Genomic DNA, 20,158 nt, shown 5'->3' on the forward strand with positions numbered 1-20,158 from the left:
ATGAATTTATGAATAAAATTTCATAACATTTAGATAATCCAGAAAATTGTTCTAATACACCAGTTTTTAACCTTTTGCATAACTGTTCGTAAGATATTGTTAATTTTGATTGACTTGATATTTCGAAATGTTTGTTTTCGTGAAACGTTCAAACCCATCAATCCCAATAAATCATTTAAGTGTTTTCAAATGAAAACTTTCTAGCATTTAACCGATTCGAGAAAGTATAAAATACTGTTTTGTAGATTGTCAGATCTAAAAAGAATTAACGATGGTATCAGACTTATTTTAAACAATTAACGATATAATTTATAACCGTACATAATAATTTTCTTTTCAAGTAAACGTCTTGAATGTTATATCTATGTACCATTAAGATATGGGAAATAGATTTTGATACCAACAACATGAAAATTTCGTTTCGAATAATATGATTTAAGAACAAGTTTCCATTTATAATTATAAATATTTCTTGCGGTTATACAGATCGTTATACAGGTCGTATATAAGAAATTCCTTTTCTAGTATCCCCTAGCAGGGGAAAGAAAATTAATAGTACCTTGAGTAAGTACTGCATTTTGTACTTGATATAGTTTGTATGAAGGAACTGGTCAATCGATCTAACATAAATTTTTATTCGCCTTCTTATGTTATATACGAGGGTTGCTACTTAAGTTTTGAGGTGAACGAATAATAAACAATAAACAGTACAAATTTATTTATAGATATTTGTTAAATAAAGTTTATGATCGAGATCTGTATAAAGTAAGTAATATTGTATTTAAGTCCGAAAATTTCACGTATTGTTACAAGTGGTAAATTTGATGATGATCTTTCTCAGTTAAAAGATGGTCATTCTTCGATTATGTGTTTTATACTCATGTTGCTTCATTTTGTTTCAGATTTCGCATCAAAGAAGCTATGGGTCAGTAGCGTAAGAAGAACTTCATCTCCGCAATTTTTCGGTAGCATTGACCTGGGTTTGATTTTAGTCTTTAGCTTCACGAAGTTTAAGTGTGGACGTTGACCAGTTGATCTCCCATTCATTGAGCACTTCACGCTTTACGATTGATTCAATATCGGCAGTAGTTAAAAGTTCACGCACTCTGCACTATCACTATTTACAGCTTCCTTAGCGACCAAATCTGCATCTTCGTTTCCTTTGATTCCAGTTTTCGAGGGGATCCAATCTTGTACATATTTCAGTTGCTGCTTGATTTTGATTGCCAAGGAATTTGTGGTGTCAATTTTTTGAAAAATTTGGATTGGTCTAAGGGAATCTGTGAGTATGAGGTGAAATGAGATCGGGTCTACCTAGAAAAGTCCCGCACTCTGCACTATCACTATTTACAGCTTCGTTAGCGACCAGGTCTGCCTCTTCGTTTCCTTTGATTCCATTTTGTGAGGGAGTCCAGACTGGTATATATTATAGTTGATTTTGATTACCAAGGAATTTGTGGTATGAATTTTTTGAAGAGTTTAGATCTGTGAGTATGAGGTGCTTAGGTTCGTTTAATATAATTTAGCAGTGGAAGTGAATGGGGTTGGAGGAGCTCTTAGCATATATTTGGAGGTTAGTATAATGATTCAGATACCGTCTTGAGATTTCGATGCGTGTGTGTGAATGTTTACAAAGTTTTTGTACTCATTGTGTATGTTATTAAAGTTTCGATCAATTAACGTTTGATTGGTGTGAAGTTTGTCGATTGAGGTGAGCTGGATAATGAATTTGTTGCTTTCTATTGTCCATGATAGAGTCTGAGAAGATTCGATAGGAAAGGAATTCAAGAATACATTTCATTCGCTTAGATTCGATCTAATCAAAAAAACATTTGGGGGTTCTGGGTTTATTCGAAAAAAGATTTGGGAATTTTTTGGAGAAGCAATTTTAGAGGGTAGGATTGAATTTTTTTTGGATGGTTCCTCTGACTCGCAGTTCAGACTTTCTACAAGATATCAACAAACATTTGAACGCTTAGATAATAAAATAATAGTAGATAACATATAAAACCCAAAATGACTGGACTTAATATGTTTCCGCCAGATGAACTTGTATCTAACTTCTTATCTATCTTTAAAATTAATTCTGCAATTGATTTCTTGCTTCAGTAACAATCTTAGTAATCATTGAATTGATTGTATAATTCTTTTTAATTACACATCAACGTTGAAAGCTGTTATAATAAGTCTAAAAATTAATGACCACTGAAAATTATTAATTAATAGCAGTTGTAATAGAAGCCGTTTAGTTCTTCCTCGTGTTTTGTTTCAACTTTTATTGTGGGTAATCTTCGAGAACCATTTCATAATAATTATTTATTTTGATTTAACCATCTGCGGCTTGCTTTAATAATAGTTCCACGGAAAAAATTACGTTGGGGTTTGAGAAAAGGAACGTTTTACTTTACAGTTGATAAAATCAAGATACTTTGAGAAAATTATTATTAAAAAAATATACTTTCTATACGGCCGTGTATTTAAAATGAATCAATTGTGAAATTTTCTTGTTTCCTAAGCTTGTAGTCGTGCAATCGAGACAAATAAAATCATCACTAATGAATTAGTTGAATGCTAATAGTGAGAGAAATGCTTTAATTTCAAAAAATTGTTAGACAAAAGCTTGTAAAAACTAAAAAACAAGCAAAAATATCTAAATAAAGATACAAATAAAGAAAAACTCAATTTCGATTTGATTCCAATTGTGCAAGTGATTGACAGATGACAATAACTTGAAACTAGTCTCGAGACTTAGATTTAGTCTCAGGTGTAAACTTACCTTAAGAATTGAAAGAAATTTCGTTGATTAATATAATAGTAATAGATAATAATTAGTGTATAAGTCCAGTATGCAATATTTCCGGAATCAAATATTATTATTAGAATAGTCGTTTACAGAATAGAAGGCTCTTTTCATTAACTATGTCCTCAAATTATTGCGAAATGCGGGAAAAGATTATTTCAATTTGATTCCAATTGGCAAATGATTGACAGATGACTATAACCTGAGAATAGTCTCGAGACCTAGATTTAATCTCAGACGTGAACTTACCTTAAGAATTGAAAGAAGTTTCGTTAAATTATTACGGAATGCGGGAAAAGAATATTTCGATTTGATTCCAATTAACAAGTGATTGACAAATGACAATAACCTGAGAATAATCTCGAGACTTAGATTTAGTCTAGGGTGTACACTTACCTCAAGAATTGAACGGAAATTCGTTGATATAATAATAATAGATAATAATTAGTATATAATAAGTTCAGTATGCAGCAGGTTCGGAATTAAATATTATTATTAGAACAGTCGTTTACAGAATAGAAGGCACTTTCCATTAACTATGCCCTCAATTTATCGCATAAAGCGGGAAAAGATTATTTCGATTTGATTCCAATTGGCAAGTGATTGACAGATGGACAATAACCTGAAACTAGTTTCAGGTGTACACTTACCTTAAGAATTGAAAGAAATTTCGTTGAATGACATAAGTTAGACTAAAATCATTGTGAAATTATCCTTCATTGTTCTATTTGCGTTATTCGTCTATCAGATTCATCTACGGATTAAACGGGGGGAATAAGTTAAACTGATTACCAACGACATAGGGTTGGTAATATAGTGTATATATATATATCTAGTGCAAGTGCGTTCATTCAGGTAATGTAACAATGATGATGCCAAAACAATACCAGAGATGTTCATTTTAGATAAACTGAATAATGAATGGCTTCTGTTTATTGCATTACATTGAGAGGTAGAGATTATTCACACTGTGGACAACGGACTTCGATGTATTTCCGTAAGTAGACAGGTTTATGTAAATTTGATACTGATATTCTCTGTATTGTGCTTTACCTAATAGAAAATTGGGGTTATCTGCAGTTATAGGTAAATCGAACCACAACAAACTAATCATCTTTTATCTATCATGATAACCATAGAAAACATAATGATACTTGAAAAAATAATATGATAGATACGTTTCTGACTTTAATAAAAAAAGTCTCAGCATAGATAGTTCACCTGGATGCAAGATACAAGAATCAAAAATGAAATATTTACTATAGGCAAATATAGAAATAGAATATAGAAGACAATAAAGCAGCAGGATTTGATTATATAAATGAAGAACTGTATCAAGACCATATAATTGAGAGAAGCTGGGAATACAATATGGATCAGAATATGTTATTTATAAATTTTAAACAGATTTTCGATGGTGTAAACAGATCATCACTTTGGGATACCAAGTAAAATGAGATGACTTATAAACTTGACGTTGGATCAATTGACAGCAAAAATAATGACATGACAAGAACCAATAAAGAAATTCTCAGTGATAGTGCAATATTTGGAATCAAAACTGATTTAAGAGTAACCACAATATTAATCAGACAAAAATTCTACGAAACCTACGAAAATTCATGAGCTGGTGTATATGGAGATCTACTCATAGTGCTCCATGTGTTCCTTGGCTTTCCTTCCCCTAATAACATCTCGACCGCTCCGGAGATGGTGAAAGTCAATAATACGTGAAGTAAAGTTTCACCTTTACATATTTGACATCGAGAATCTTGTGTGATCTCCATAGTCTTGAGGTAATTTACTGTATACCAGAGACCTGTGAGCAGTTAATCAGTTAATCAGCTGATTTCTTTCAAATTAGCTGAGACTAATCTGAAGAGGTGATTTGGTTTGTTGTATAAGAAACCAAAGAATAAATATATGTCGTTTAGATGACGCTTAAATTTCACCAAATAAATTTTGGTAATATGAAACTGTTACAAGTAGAAGACAGGCTTTTCCAAATAATTAATCTACTGATTCTAATCCAGAAATACGAAAAGGGCGCACACTGATAATATCTAGTACACAAAGGTAGTTCGAACGGTTTTTTTTTTAAAGTAGTTTATTGACTTTTGAATCTACTTGTACCGATGACTACTATGAGGACGTAAATGCTGATGTTTTAAAGGATGTATCGAACAAGTTTCCTCAAAACTGTGTAATCGTAATGGATAATACAAGTTATCCACACCAGATTTAGGAAAACTCTTCACTGAAAAAAGTGATGCGTCTATGAATTATTAAGGCTTCATTATTACAATACTATCTCTTTAATAAAAATAGATTGTAGAGTGGTCGTTCGATAAATATTAGTGTGTGACTATTAAAAAATTAAGCAAAGCAAGCAACTTTTGATTCATAATGAAACTAGCAGTTAATAGATCTCCTTTTCCGTAGACACTCGATAATTTCATCTAGAAAATAAGTGTATTATTAAGGTATTTACTTTTTTTTCTTACAATCTATTGCATTTCTCGTTCAATTTTAATATAACGTACCTCAATATAACGACTTCCTCAATTTAACAAATTCTTCGTAATCCTCTTGAATTGTCCATAAGAGTCAATGTGGAATATACCTTGACATTGCGAACAATTTTTAACTATCAAGAAAAAGTATAAATACCTCTAATTAACGAATAGAAAAAACCACCGGGTGGTTGTATTTGAAGAAATAAAGAAATTTGATATTTATGAAGTTAAACTTTGAACTCTTTTTATACACACCCTGCATAAAATGAAAAATTTTTCAACATAGATTTAGATACTTCAGACATTGTTAAAAGCAACCGAACAGAAACCATTTTCATATCTTTAAGGGTATCTTCGTAAAAACATAATTTATAAGGGTCTACAATGGTCAAATTTTTTACAAAAAAATCAATAACTCAAAAAGCATTTTTTGAAAAAAGTTTTCAGTCAAAAGTATACTAAAATTTTACGTAGATTTCAAAAATGTTTCAATATACAGTGTTTTCTATTCAAAATAACAAAGTTACAGTCGACTTCCGATAAAACCGGAAGTCGGCTATCTTTAAAAATATTTTAGTTAAAAAGATCGTATCCGAAAACTCAAACGTAGAAATTTTTATGATTCTACTATAAGTATTGTACCATATACAGATAATTTTAACTCTCTGTGGGAAACCCTGTATATCTAGAGTAGTAATAATATTTTTCTGTTATAACTTACACTTAAAAGATAAAATATACATAAGTTCTAACTATAATGAAACCCAGTCCGTTAGTTTCTACGTCATTGCAACATCTGTCCTCCTGTTCAATACCAAAGCTGCAGAATAACGTCGTTGAACTTCAGCAACATCTTCGTCAATTAATATTTCATTTGATGAACTTATGGCAGCTCCAACCAGTCAACAGAAATTTCCTACAAATACTCAGAACAAGTCTCGGTTCATTTCAATATTAAAAGAAAAGTTTAGTGCTGAAAATATATTGGGGAAACTGATATTGAAACAACAATAAAGCAACTCAATTTGACAAAAATGCAACTATTCTTGTTGGTGAAGATATAGACTAACTCGTATAACTGTAACTGCTCGAACTCTAACTAAAAAAAATTATTCTTAAAACCAGGAAAAGCTCAACATCAATGGGAAATCTATTCAACAAAAAGTTTATTTACTTTTGCAAAGTGTCAAAATCATGTACTATTTTACACGCAAATAGGACATCAGCATTTTACAAGAGGAGTAAAATAACAGTTTTCAGAAAGTTTGAAAAAACTAGATTTAGTTCAATGTGGTGAAGTTTTTAAAAACAATAATTCAGCTCGACAAGAAGTTATTACCAACCGCATTCTTTTTCTTCTTTTTATGTAGGAAGCTCCTAAAAAAACTACCTGCTTAGATACGTATCGATATGCATGTTTCGTTAAAGATACTAAAAGTAAAAAACAAGTTCAATTGGTTTGTCTTCCTTCAACCTCAGTTATTAACAAGTTCACGTGAAGCTTGGTTATCAGCTAGGCCCTACAGACTGGGGTTGAAGTTGGTCAACAACACATTAGAACCCGTTCAAATTTTGATCCCAACTGTGCCGGAAAAACTGCTGAACAAAAATGTGGTTGCAACTGTTTTATTATGTTGCTTGTCAAGGCCGGTCTTGCTCTAATATTGAATCACCAAGAATGGAGGATCTGTTTGAAGCGAGTTGCGATACATCGCAATTTACATGCACTCAGAATGAATATGAAGAAGAAGAATTTGAAAGTTATGACTCGGACGATTAAATTTCACAACTTTCTTTTAATTTGAATCGCTTTTATCTTTTCAATCTCTGTTAATTTCCATTATTTTACAATAATGCAGACATACAGACAGACAGACATGCGAGTGTATGCGTTCTCAAAACGTAACCTTTTTCCGCGTGGACCTTATTTTTGTTATACAACATTAATAAAATTGAAGTTATAAAGTATAACATAGAATGACATATAGAAACTCTTTTGTACCAGCAATGGATACAATTTTTCTTAATTGGACACCAATTTGTGCCTACTTTGTTAGTTTGTATGTTGACAGTCCAATGGTTATACAAAATTTATTAATGTTGTATAATAATGTGGAAAATAATGTAATTTCTAGTTTATCTTCATATATTGAATGTTTTGAATAAAACAATAAAAAATTAGAAGGAAATAATGTAACTATTTATAACATTATGATTGGATTAAAGACTGAGTTCATTCAAAAAAACCAAAAAATTAATGAATATATTTACAGTTCTTAATAGAACTGTCAATGAGTCTTCGGTCACATTTGATTATATTGCGAAAATTATACATAATCTAAATTTGTAGATGCAGACGATGCGGTACTGTTGGCGGAGAATGAGGACGATCTGCAAAGGCTACTGTACCAATTTAACAAAACAGCAAAAAAGTTCAATATGATAATATCAGCGGCAAAGACAAAATCAATGGTTACTTCCAAGACACCGATCAGATGTAAGCTTGTAGTGGATAACAAAATAATACAACAGGAAATGAAATTTAAATATCTGGGAATCGAAATATCTCGACACGGGGACGTGGAATAACACAATCTGGCGAAATAAATACATTCGAACTGAAGCAAAAGCCCGCATATACAAGACCGCAATCAGACCTATATTATCCTATGCAGCAGAGACCCGACCTGAGACCTCTAAAACGAAACGGATATTGGAGACTACAGAAATGAAAATAGTTCGAAGAATAGCGGGAAGAACACTAATGGACAGAGAAAGGAGTGAAAACATAAGACGAACATGCGGGATAGATAATATCAATGACTGGGTACTGGATAGAAAGATAAAATGGAATGAGCACATTGACCGCATGACGGAAGAACGAATTGTGAAAATATCAAGGGACAAATCACCAGCAGGACAAAGAAGCCTTGGAAGACCTAGGAAAAGATGGAGTGACAACCTCCCAGGTGAATGAGCAGAGGCAATGACGTGAAGAAAAACAGGCAATGATGCCTATACACAGCAGGAAGAAGAAGAAGAAGAAATTTGTATAAACTCAATATTGGTATGAATGATTTATATTCAAAATTAACAAACTGCAAAGTAATTTGTGAAAAAAATCAGAAGACAAAGACTTTCTTGAAATAAATACTTTCCAAAAATGAACCATTTATTAGTAGACGCTTCGGAAGAATTTAAAATTTAAAATTGTCTCATATCTGAATATACTTTATTTCTTGTAAAAAAAGTTGGCAACCCTACATGTTCTATAAAGTACTAACGTAGTCATACGTATGTTTTTAACTAACTCCGACGATATTCTATCAAAGTTATTATATTGGTTAGTAATGCCTACGTGTAGGCAACCATTTTTTCACTAACCCCTAAATTATACAATTTATATACAATAAATGTTAATAAAACTCTTATAAAATTATCTTGGAAATATGAATAGATGAAATCATTGAGATTAATTTAAGCATATCATTTTTGTTCCAATCAATAATTAATTTAAATGTTCTAAACAGTTTTAAAAAGTAAGAAAGAAATTTAATTTATTTGGTTCATAGTTTTATACTACCAGACATACTCGCAGTTACAGAAGAAAACGTACCAGGTGGTGAAGATTTCCAAAAATGGAGTCACCTATTATAGTAGGAATTCGAACAAAGTTTCTAGACTTTATAGGAGGTCTGATTAATAAAAACCATCACTCGCAGTTAGACATTTAGATACAAATATACAAGTTATCATCTTCAGACATAAATATAAGTTGGGAAATATGTAGAAGGGATTCTCACGTTAGCCAAAAACTGCGAACCAGCGATATCATCGAAACAATGCACCAAATGGTAGTGGACGACCACCAGATTAAGGTTAGAGGTATAGAAGGATACTTCCGGAAGCATGGTGTCATCTAAAGAGTGGTGGAAGCGAAAACAACCAGGTCCGCGGATAAGATGATGTGTATTCTATTCTGGGACGAGCAGGGAGTGTTGACGTTAACTTTCCGATGAGCTTAAGAGCGCGAAGTTTCTCGACATAACTACAAACCCGATCTATAGCTTCGCCGAGGTTTCGTCGTTCAAATCAACCGCCCCAATAAACTCAGCTAACACCCAAATCCGTAGGTAACAAGAGATCACCATTATCAATACCGATCTTGAAAACATTCTGGAATGGGATGGGAGCAATTTGATTAAATTTAATGCTCCAAATACCCAGGATGCTATTCTTACAAAGAAAACTGTGACTTCAGGTCGTCATCATTTGGATACAAGATATCACCATCAGCGAAAATTCGCCTGTTGGCGCGTTAAAAGCAATACGTCATGGTATAATCACATGGACGATTTAGCCAAAGCAGCTTCGCAAAAACTTGGAGGACTCTTCAAGACTAAAAAGTTATATATCCTACAAGAGTTTCTATTCTCTACAAAACCCAGATTCGTCTATCTTCAGAATATTGCTCGCACCCTGCATACCCTGAAGATGTTCGACTCAATACAAAAGAGAGCAGTTCGACTTTTAGGCGATTCAGAGTTAAGCAGAAATTTAGAGAGCTTAGAGTTTAGAACAAAGATCGCTGACTTGACTCTGTTTTACCGACACCACTACGGTAAATGCTCTTCAGAGGTGTCTAACATAATCCCACCTCGAGCAGTATTTGCAAGACCTACTCGAGAGACAGACGTGGCCCATGACACAGAAGCTCAAGATTAATAACCACAAATCACACGGCAGTGTAAAAAGGTCATCGTCTTCGATATAACATCAGAACTGTGGTGAGAAATAGTAGAACATCCCTCTTACAGTTTTGACTTATCCTCCTGCGACTTCTACATGTTTAGACCATCAAAAGAAGTCAAAAATTCAACACAGTCGACAAGTTGGGGGTGTTTGTGCGCAGATGTGTAACTAGTGAGGGGAATTGCCTAGAAAAACTGTATTTTTTCGTAAATATTCTCAATAATAGTAAGAGTTCATGTATTGAGACAAGCATTTAAAAATTTGGACACCTTTCGGCTTGTCAATTTGCTACTTCAAACACCGTTTGTAGTATTTATCGAAATTATTGATCTTGATGAAAACAGTAACATAAAATTTTATATAAAACCTAGAAAAAGTGCAGTAGAAGTTCAAGAGACGTTAACATTTATCCAAAAGATAAATTGGTTCAGTTCAAGACAAGGAACTGAGTTATTAGTGTGTTGAAGACAGTTCAGTTTTTCTAGATAGCCTCCGTCACACTCTACACATTTTTACCACTTTTCGGAAGGTTTGGGATGCCATATTCAAAAGACCAAATAAATACTAGTAGCATGGGGACAAATCTGCACTATAAGGAGGATGATCCAGTGTTTTCCAACCCAATTCATTCAACATTTTCATCGTAATCCAAGTTGTATGCGATCTGGCATTTTCTTACAGCTAGAGCCCAGTACGGATTAAAATACCGCTTCGCTTTGATATGTAGACAGGTTTTACAGTGTTTTTTATGAGGTTCGTTGTTCAGTGTCACACAACACGGTATACAACACCTTTTTTTTTCTCCACTCCAGGATATAGTGATGTATTCAATAGTCATCTGCGGTGAATATTTGGTGTAATAAATTTTCTCCTTTCCCTTCATACAGCTGTAGGAGACGTGTCGAACTTTCTAGCTCGTTCATGAATTATTCGCTACTCTGATGCACAATTCTTCAGCCACTGTACATAGTCGGTTTTCCAATATGAGTTTTTCTACAGCCAGTACCAGTAGCAATTGCTCTAGGACGCTGAGCGTGTGGCTAGTATGCTATTTCATCTCGGTCATTTCGGAAAGCTTAACACGATTCATATATTGCTACATCTCACTCGCTGGTAGTTATAAATAGACTAAAAGCGAGATTACGCGGTTCCGGCTGTTCTTTAAGATCCGTAACAGATCAGTCTAACATCCAGTGCAGCCACTTGGACGCAATTATTCAAAAATTCCTGTTTATATTTGAACCACCCTCGTATTTTATCCAAACAACTGTATCCAACTTGAAATATATGATAAAGTAGATTTTAGTAATTTCGTAAGATTCAATATTTTTAGACAATAATATAAAAATCATATCAACCTTTCACTCTTGAGATAACATGATAACAGATTCTTGGATAATATTCTGAGTGAAATATTAAAAAAAAATCAATTCGTGATCATATAAAAAATATGGGTATTAAAATCATATTTTTTTCAGTTTTTGCCTTTTTATTAATAGAAAACTGTTCAAGTATATCTCCAAGTAAGTAAAAAATTTTGTTTCTATTTGATATCTATATTATTATTTTGTGGCAAAACTTTTCTATATCACTTAATAATATTTTTGGATACCAGTTTTCTAATCAAATTTCAATTCTCTGTTTTCCATAGTTTCGAAAACGAAAAGTTATTTCAGTGAAGCTACTATACATTTAAAAGTAAATTAATCCAGATAATATTAACTTTTTTTATTCACATGAGTGTTACTATAACTCAATACTTAAGTAACAGCCCTCGTAACACAACATAACATAACATAAAAAAATAAGAAACTTTGTGTCATCTAAAAACGTATTTTAAATATGATCGTGACTGCAAGATTGGTCAAAGTATGTTTGTTTTTTTGGTAAACTTGAGGTTTTTCCTCCTGATTCCAAAAATACTATACATATTACCTTTTATTCTGAGCAGTTTCTAAAAAAAATACCAAATATCATACGATAATTATAATGTGTAAAAAATAAATTTTATTATGTTATTTCTTTGTAGGAACGTCCTTAGTTTATATTGTTTTTTGTTTATATTATTTTCGTTTATGTTATTTTTACTTTTTCTTATATTATTTCCTTCTGTATGAACCAACATAATTAATAGTTTACAAAGACTTATTATAATATTGTTCTCTATGTAGAGTGAAAAATCTTCAAAAGATATCTTGGTTGTTGGTATTGCCAGCTTATGTGGAATTCTTACCCACTAACTCTCCTTCTTTCACTTCAACAAACATTATAACGAAGTCACCAGAAGGTATAATTTCATCATACTGCTTGGAGTCTTCTTTATCCCATTACTAGATCTTTTTGTTTTCGAGTTATCTTTGTCACCATACCAGATAAAGTTTCTCAAACTTTTTCGCTAGCAATCTCTCTATGAACATTATTTTATGGTGGTATTAAACTTCTGAGTTCTAATATGATTAGTATCACGGGAAAATTGTGCTATCAAGTATCTTCTACTTTAACACAGTAATATCAATTTGGTAAGTCTGTAATTTAAAATTAGTAAAAATGAATGAAACACCCATGTCCTGTGAGTAAATCAGTCAGATGATATGTTTATCCACATCCATATATTCCAATTATTCTTTATATATATATAATAATATTTGTGTATCTGCATCCGTTTTAGTCGCAGTTCCAAGTTCCAATTGTTAACGTTAATTCGCTGTTTCAAAATTGCACTACAATATTTTATCCCATAGAAAGATTTACCAAAATATGTAAAATGTTGTAAAAATATTCTTTTCAGCGATACTGAATTATGCTCTTAACTACATCATATCTAAAATAAAAGGAGCGAATATAACTATTCCAAATGTACTTATCACGATTCCAGATCCTTTTCAGGATGTAATGTAAGTTAAATAATCTTTCTCAAATAAATTTTTGCTCATTTATTTCCTTCTAGAGTTGGATACATTAATTTAACGAATCTTCATATCTATGGTTTAGATACTCTAGACGCTAAAGCGAATGTTGATGGACTAACGACTGATAGAGAAGGTTTCAATAAAAATAATATAACAGTCATAGGAATATTTGATAATATCGGTATCAATACTGATTATAATCTTGATATGGGAATATTAGATCTAATACCGTTATACGGAGCTGGTACGCTGAAGTAGGTTATTAATATGTTATAATTCTACTAACCTTGTCTTGATAAAGTTTGAAAGCTCAGGTTTTCAAAGGAAATCATCTATTGAAGAAAATGAATCAAAAACTATCGATGACGTATTTAAGGTATACATTATAACAGGTATACTACTTTGTTTTGACGCCATTTTGATAAAAATTAGTGTTGACAGTTGAGAACGTACTGCAAGATCCGCTGAAAACATTACTGCTGCTCAAGAAAGTGTTCAAAAAAATCCATCAACTTCAATTCGATACCGTGCTCAGGTTTTCAAAGAACAACCACAATTTTGCACAAGGATTTGCATTTAAGATTCAGTTGACACAAGAGCTTCTTTCAGAAGACCATTTACGTCGCCGTACACATGCCAATAGGTTGTTACAGCTTGTCCTTACACGACAACCCCGATTTACATGAAAAAATTTTAATGAGTGTCGAGGCACATTTTCAATTGAATTGATATGTGAAGAAAAAGAATAGTCGGTTCTGAGCTATGGAAAACCCTCAAATTATTCATCAGTCATCTTTGCATCCATTAAAAGTGACAGCCTGGTATGCAATTTGGTCAGGATGAATCATTGGATCCAACTTCTGCCAATGGGGAGCGATATCTTGATACGACTGAAAACTTTTTATCCCCACGACTTCATGCTTTGGACCTGATTAACATATGGTATCAACAAGACGGTACAATATCGCATACAACCAGGATTCCAATGAAATTACTACTTTAACATCAACTTATTTCAAGAAATGTTGATTGGCCTCCACGGTCGCCTGATTTGCCTATTCCGGATTTATTTTTGTGGGGATATCTGAAAAGCAAGGTTTATGCAAACAAACCAGAAACGCTGGAGCAGCTCAAACGAAATATTCGTGATGAAATTAATGAAACACCGCGTGAAATGTATGAGAATGTAATGAAAAATGTACTCAAAAGGGTTCGCATTTGTGAGGCTAACACAGTCGGATATTTATCTGATATAGTATTCCATATATAACTACCGACATTAAATAAAACATTTATCAGTATAAGATCCATTTTCATTAATTTAATCAAAAATTATAAACAAACAAAGTAGTATACCTTCCCAGACAGACACCTGTTACTTTCATTCATATACAAAATTTGAATGAATTAAAAAATATTATTCAGAATATTTTTTTATTCTCTGTTATAGCTGAAGCACTAAATAAAAGAGTATTTTTCGGTTTATAACAAATAATAGATAACTGAGGACTATACATCTTTTCGGCCATAACGCTTAAATCACTGAAAAATAGTAGACACGACAAACATTTTTTGGCAACTGCTACACTGATTTATTTACAAACTCAATAGCATTCGAAAGAATAGGTGCATGCATACTGTTTTTATAGCAGCGCTAGTCTCGTGTCCTGTTACTTCATAAATACACCCCGTATATACCGATAACCTTTTTAACGTTTTTCCCTAATTTCGGTCCTTATAAAAATATTTAAAATCGAAAAATTTCAAAAATTAACAAATTATTTAAATTCTTATGTAAAGATTTTTTATTTTTACAGTTTGGGCTTCAAGAAATTCGATTTTAATGTTAATACAATACTATATGATTACCTGACGTTACACAATGCAAGTTTGGTCAATTTAGATGTTGGATTTGCATTCCGAGATTCCAATAAAGTAAGTTAATAGTATAAAAAAAAACATCAAAATCTGAACAGGAATGAATCGATTTCAGTGCAATTCAAAGTATCTTAAATTCTATTTCAGGTATCTATAACTGGATTTTGGAAAAACGAAGAAGTTAGTTCATTTTTGACTGAGTTATTCAAACTACTAGAAATAACATTTTGCATGTGGTACAACTACTATAAAGCTTGCATAGATTGTATTTTCAGTAACATCTTGGAAATCATATTAAATTTATTTCTAAATGCGGATGCGGAGTCTGGTATAGCTTGTGATTGTTTTGAGGTAAAATAACACCAACACCCAGTACATATTATGTTTCATTTCATTCATTCAACTCTGGATGAGATTGATCCAGAGTTTAAACGAGGCCGTAGGACCTGCGGAGACCAGCATCGCGGTGGTTAACTAAATGAGGTGACGACTCCAGAAATGTTGAAGAAAATCTACAAAACTGTACTGGAACATCGTCGACTGTAAGTGCGCGGGCTAGCAGAAAATAGTGGGCATTTCAAAAAGTGTGGTACATTACATATAAACTGAAAATTTGGACACGAGAAAGCTGTGCGCAAAATGGGTGATCAAAATAGAACAAAACCAGCGTCGTCAAGATGTTTCCATCAATTTTTCACAAAGTTAAAGCTTAATTTTTGCACCGGTTCATAACCATGGACGAAGCGTAGGTCCATCATTTCACATTCAAAACAAAAGAACATTCAAAATAATGGACTGAAAAGAGAGAACCAATTTCAAAGAAGACAAAGACCGTTCCATCTGCAGACAAGATCATGGCGTCGGTTTTTGAGATGCGCGTGTTATAATTTTCATTGACCCTCTTGAAAAAGGAAAAACTATCAACGGTGAATATTATCTGAACTTATTGCAACGTTTGAGCGAAAAAATCAAGCAAAAATGGCCGCATTCAGTTACGAAGAAAATTTTGTTTCATCAAACTCACAAATCTGTTATTGCAACGGCCAAAATTAACGAATTAAAGTTTAAATTGCTAACTCATGTATCCTTTTCACCAAATTTGGCCCCCTCGAATTATTTTCTGTTTCCAGGCTTAAAAAAATAGCTCGGTGATAAAAGATTTTCCAACTATGAAAATGTGATGTCGACAGTTAATTTGACGTAAAAAAATAAATACATTTTTTCCAAAATTTTCATCCGTCACATAAAAATAATTATTATTTTATGCTCAATATCAAATCTTAATATATGTCGAAAACAGTTTATTAATAAACTTATTTTTGATATTTTTCTAGGAGGTTACATTTCTACAAAATCTTAATATTAAGAATTTGACATTAGCCTGGATGATTGGAGATTACGAATATATGAAAGAAGAAATAACCACTAATCAAGCTTTTAAACAACTATATGAAGAAATTTCTAATATTATCGCTGTAATAATAAAAGAAAATAATTTAAAAGTATAATAAACAGGATTATTGAATTGTATTTTATGACAGGTCAATAGCCGGACGTTTTTAATACCAAAAACTTATTAATAATGGATTTGTTTTAGTTTTTACAGAGAGGGTTCAAGTACATAAATCTAATATTTTTAGGAAAAAGATAACACACCAAAATAAATATAGAAAAGCACAAAAAATACAAAAAAAAGATCCTAGATTTCCGAGTCAACCCAAAGAGAAAGCCCCCCGACACGTTAACTTCGCACTTCCTAAGCAGATATCAAGTTTTACGTCAGGAAGATGGAAGACCACTCGGTTTAAATATTTTCTTGGAGGTGTTGGAAAGGGTTTACCGGATGCAGCGAAAACTTATAAACATTACGACGAACAAACCAAATATATAAACATATAACCACCGTGCTAGAAAAGAGAAGAGCTCCCGAATCCCCTTTAGAACTTAGGGGATAATAATACGATTAGAACCTATCGGAATGCTATGGAGTGATGGAATGTCCTGCTTGCATCCATCCGTAGATATATCCATGATTATCATTACATGAAATAAGATTCGGGATTATTTGTATTGAAGAGTCCTTAATAAGTAATTCCTCCAAGATTTGTAGGACATGAGATAAGATTCGGAAGAGACTTATTTATATTTACCTTACGTAGCTCTCCTAAGCTATAAGAAGATATTCATACCTTTAAAGAACTAACTCCTTCTTCTACAAACTCAATACAAGTTTCAGATTTTGTATTGCTCTAATTAAGTAATAGAAGGTCTAAATTGAAACTTCTTCTTTTTCTAATTTGCGAGCCAGCTCTAATCTTTTGTAAAGTGAGATAGAAAAAATTTTGGCAAATGTAAGAAAAGCAGTTTCCGTCTTTATCTAGTGTTTTAACAAACTCATAATGCCCAGTTCCACATTTAAGGGTGGAAGTATCATTTTATAACGAACTACTTATGAATCCTGGACCATATTTTTCTTTCCAGGCTCCATTTTTTTTCAATGGCAGGTTTGTTTAAACTAATGCTTTTGTTTGGCTCAACTACCCCAAAGACGTATAAAATAGGTGTAAACACTTCGTTGACCGAGAAGAATATTCACCCTTTCTTAAATCGACACAAATTTGCCACTCATGGTGCAATATCAATTGCAGAAGACAATAAATACGATGAACGATCAATATTACATAAATACGAACGGCACTCATACCAAATTAAGGAATAAAAAATAATCATCTAACAAACCATCAGTCCACGTGGACTCATCATCTTCACTGTTTACCAATAAAAACATCGAATCGTAAACATAAATGCATTTCTATCGACCAAAGCTGCGGAATGCGTATGTAAGCAATTTCTTCGAAATATTCCTACCAAACAGTCTGCGATAAGCAGTGGCGTGGGCGGGTGAGATTTATTTAATTCATAAATTTCTTTAATTAAATAGAAATATGGCGTTTTTTGGACCATGGGCGAATTGCGTAGTGTAGTGAGAATAAAGACAGTATGAATTTAAAAATGAAGATTTTGACATACAAACTCAGTCAGTTCAAATACACTGGCGAGCAAAAAATTGAAATCACCTTGAAATTTTCATGTTCTTTGAAATTTTACGTTTTCAGATAGTATTCGCAAACTATATATCATTGCATGTGCTTTTGTAAGTTGAATGTGATGCTCTATACTAAAGAAAATTACATTTTTTTCTTAGATTTAATGATTTATTCTGAAAAAGCAACAAATTAACGTTTTGGGCAAAATTTAACATTTTGTGGTTAAGGAAGATATGGAACGAACAAAATAAAAAATCTTGACACTAATAACGTGTATTCCCTCCTTTTGCATTGATGACTGCTTGAAGTCGGCGCGGCATACTTTGAATTAAGTTGCGGATCACATTCTGGTCGATGTTATCCCATTCCTGCAACAGCCATCTTTTCAGCTCCTGGACAGTTCTTGGTGCTGGTGTGTGTCTGCGGATCAATCGTCTGAACTCATTCCAGACATGTTCTATGGGATTCATTTCTGGGCTGCGGGCTGGCCAGTCAAATCGCTTAATTTCTACCTCATCCAAATACTCCCTGACAATTGCAGCTGTATGTGGTCTCGCATTATCTTGCATAAAAATGCCACTTTCCTTTATAGTCATCATGAAAGGCATAATATGGTCTTCTAGCACCTCCGTAACGTACCTGTGAGAGGTTAGAAAGCCATTTTCTATGAAGACCAACTCTGTTCGAGCTTGGGCAGTAATACCCGCCCAAACCATAATTGACCCCCCGCCAAATGGAAGACGCTCGTCAATGCAAACTTCAGCATATCTTTCCTCAGGTCTTCTCCACACTCGTCGATGTCAATCTGATCTAGTGAGGTAAAAATGCGACTCATCTGAGAACAATACCTAGCTCCAATCATCATCATTCTAACGAACGTGATCTCTGGCAAATGAAAATCTTTTGGTCCGATGCTGGCGTTGCAACGGAGGACCTGTAGCCATTCTTCTGCATGACAATGCAGCAGCATGACGTCTTCTTCTAACGGTCCATCTCGTTGAGTGGTAACATATTTTCGCCCAGATTCTGGTTTTCTAGTGATCAGGTCAGTCTCCAGAAAACGCTGGTACGCCCTTTGCACACCACAATCTTGTAACAGCGCAACAGTTCTTGCCACAACAATCGGATCTAAAGGCATTATGGGCCTGTTAAATCACTACACTTTGCAATCGTTAGGTTTTACACAAAGAATCAACAGTAAACGGAAAAACAGGCAAGGGAAATGTGAATGTTCAATTGGCGCAAAGGCACATTTTCCATCAAACTCTAATATATCGAATGACAGCTGATGACAGCTGTCAAGTCTACTAATCCTTATCAATATTGACGATAAAATTATTCGCAATTTATGAAGTGACTTCAATTTTTTGATCGCCAGTGTATATTCGAATGTTTGAAAAAGGAAAATATTCAGCAATCTGATAATGAAATCATAATAAGACTTGATGAATCAACTAGAGTAAATAAATTTTCCATTTATCGAGTAGCCACGAAAGGGTTTGCTGTGGATCATTCACAGAACTAAAAAAGGTAGCAGATCATTCAGAATACAATTATACCAGTTTATAAACAATTCGACAAGTTTTTTCAGCATGTGGTTTTAATTACAGAAAACTGAATAAATAAACGGATGGCAATAACCGAATAGTCAAGGATAATTCGATGGCGACAAGTTTAGATGAAACATGGTGTGGCAATCACAATGTAGTAAATTTCTGTTGAGTTGTTTTCAAATTTCGTTTTCCAGTAAACGTCTGTGTACGTTTTATAAATTAACATTTAACACAATTTAGAATGATTCGATTGCCTTTTTTGCATAAGATATAAATATATTTCAAAGTATTTATGAAAATAATAATTTTATACGCATATGGTAGATCAAATAAAATTGTCGGTAAGGGTTTTGAACCAGTTTTTATAATCTGCAATTGATATTGGAAGGACTATACTTTTGTTGTGTTTCGTGTGTTACAGGTAAACCTAAGCATATGTACCAAACCTTATCATTCACATAGTCAACTTACTTTCATGCTTGCAATAACAATAAAACATAAAATTGGTTCTAATTAGTAATAAGAGTAATTTTTTCAATTCCTTATTCTAATCGTGGGAAAGTATACCCCGTGCAACATCAAAGTGTGAATTAATCCCATAAGATATTAAAATTGCCAAACAAAAAGTATCCACGTACCAAACGAAATTATAAGCGAAACATAAATCATTATTTGACATCACAAATTTCAACCCTACACATAT

The 20,158-nt window shown here is 32.9% G+C and overlaps 2 protein-coding genes across 2 annotated transcripts; both read left to right on the forward strand.

The window, feature by feature from the left end:
• The first annotated feature begins 9,663 nt into the window (after positions 1-9,663).
• LOC130894522 (uncharacterized) lies at positions 9,664-10,041 on the forward strand. Its single transcript, XM_057801403.1, has one exon. The coding sequence runs from the start codon at positions 9,664-9,666 to the stop codon at positions 10,039-10,041; it is 378 nt and encodes a 125-aa protein (XP_057657386.1).
• Positions 10,042-11,415: 1,374 nt separating this feature from the next.
• Positions 11,416-16,385, forward strand: LOC130893760 (uncharacterized). The gene is made up of 6 exons (XM_057800103.1): positions 11,416-11,591; positions 12,857-12,962; positions 13,016-13,231; positions 14,795-14,912; positions 15,003-15,206; positions 16,190-16,385. Exons 1-6 carry the CDS (start codon positions 11,519-11,521, stop codon positions 16,361-16,363), a joined length of 891 nt encoding a protein of 296 aa, XP_057656086.1. The 5' UTR covers positions 11,416-11,518; the 3' UTR covers positions 16,364-16,385.
• Positions 16,386-20,158: the final 3,773 nt, after the last annotated feature.

The sequence above is a fragment of the Diorhabda carinulata genome, chromosome 5 (genome assembly GCF_026250575.1).
Source record: "Diorhabda carinulata isolate Delta chromosome 5, icDioCari1.1, whole genome shotgun sequence".
NCBI classification, from domain to species: domain Eukaryota; kingdom Metazoa; phylum Arthropoda; class Insecta; order Coleoptera; family Chrysomelidae; genus Diorhabda; species Diorhabda carinulata.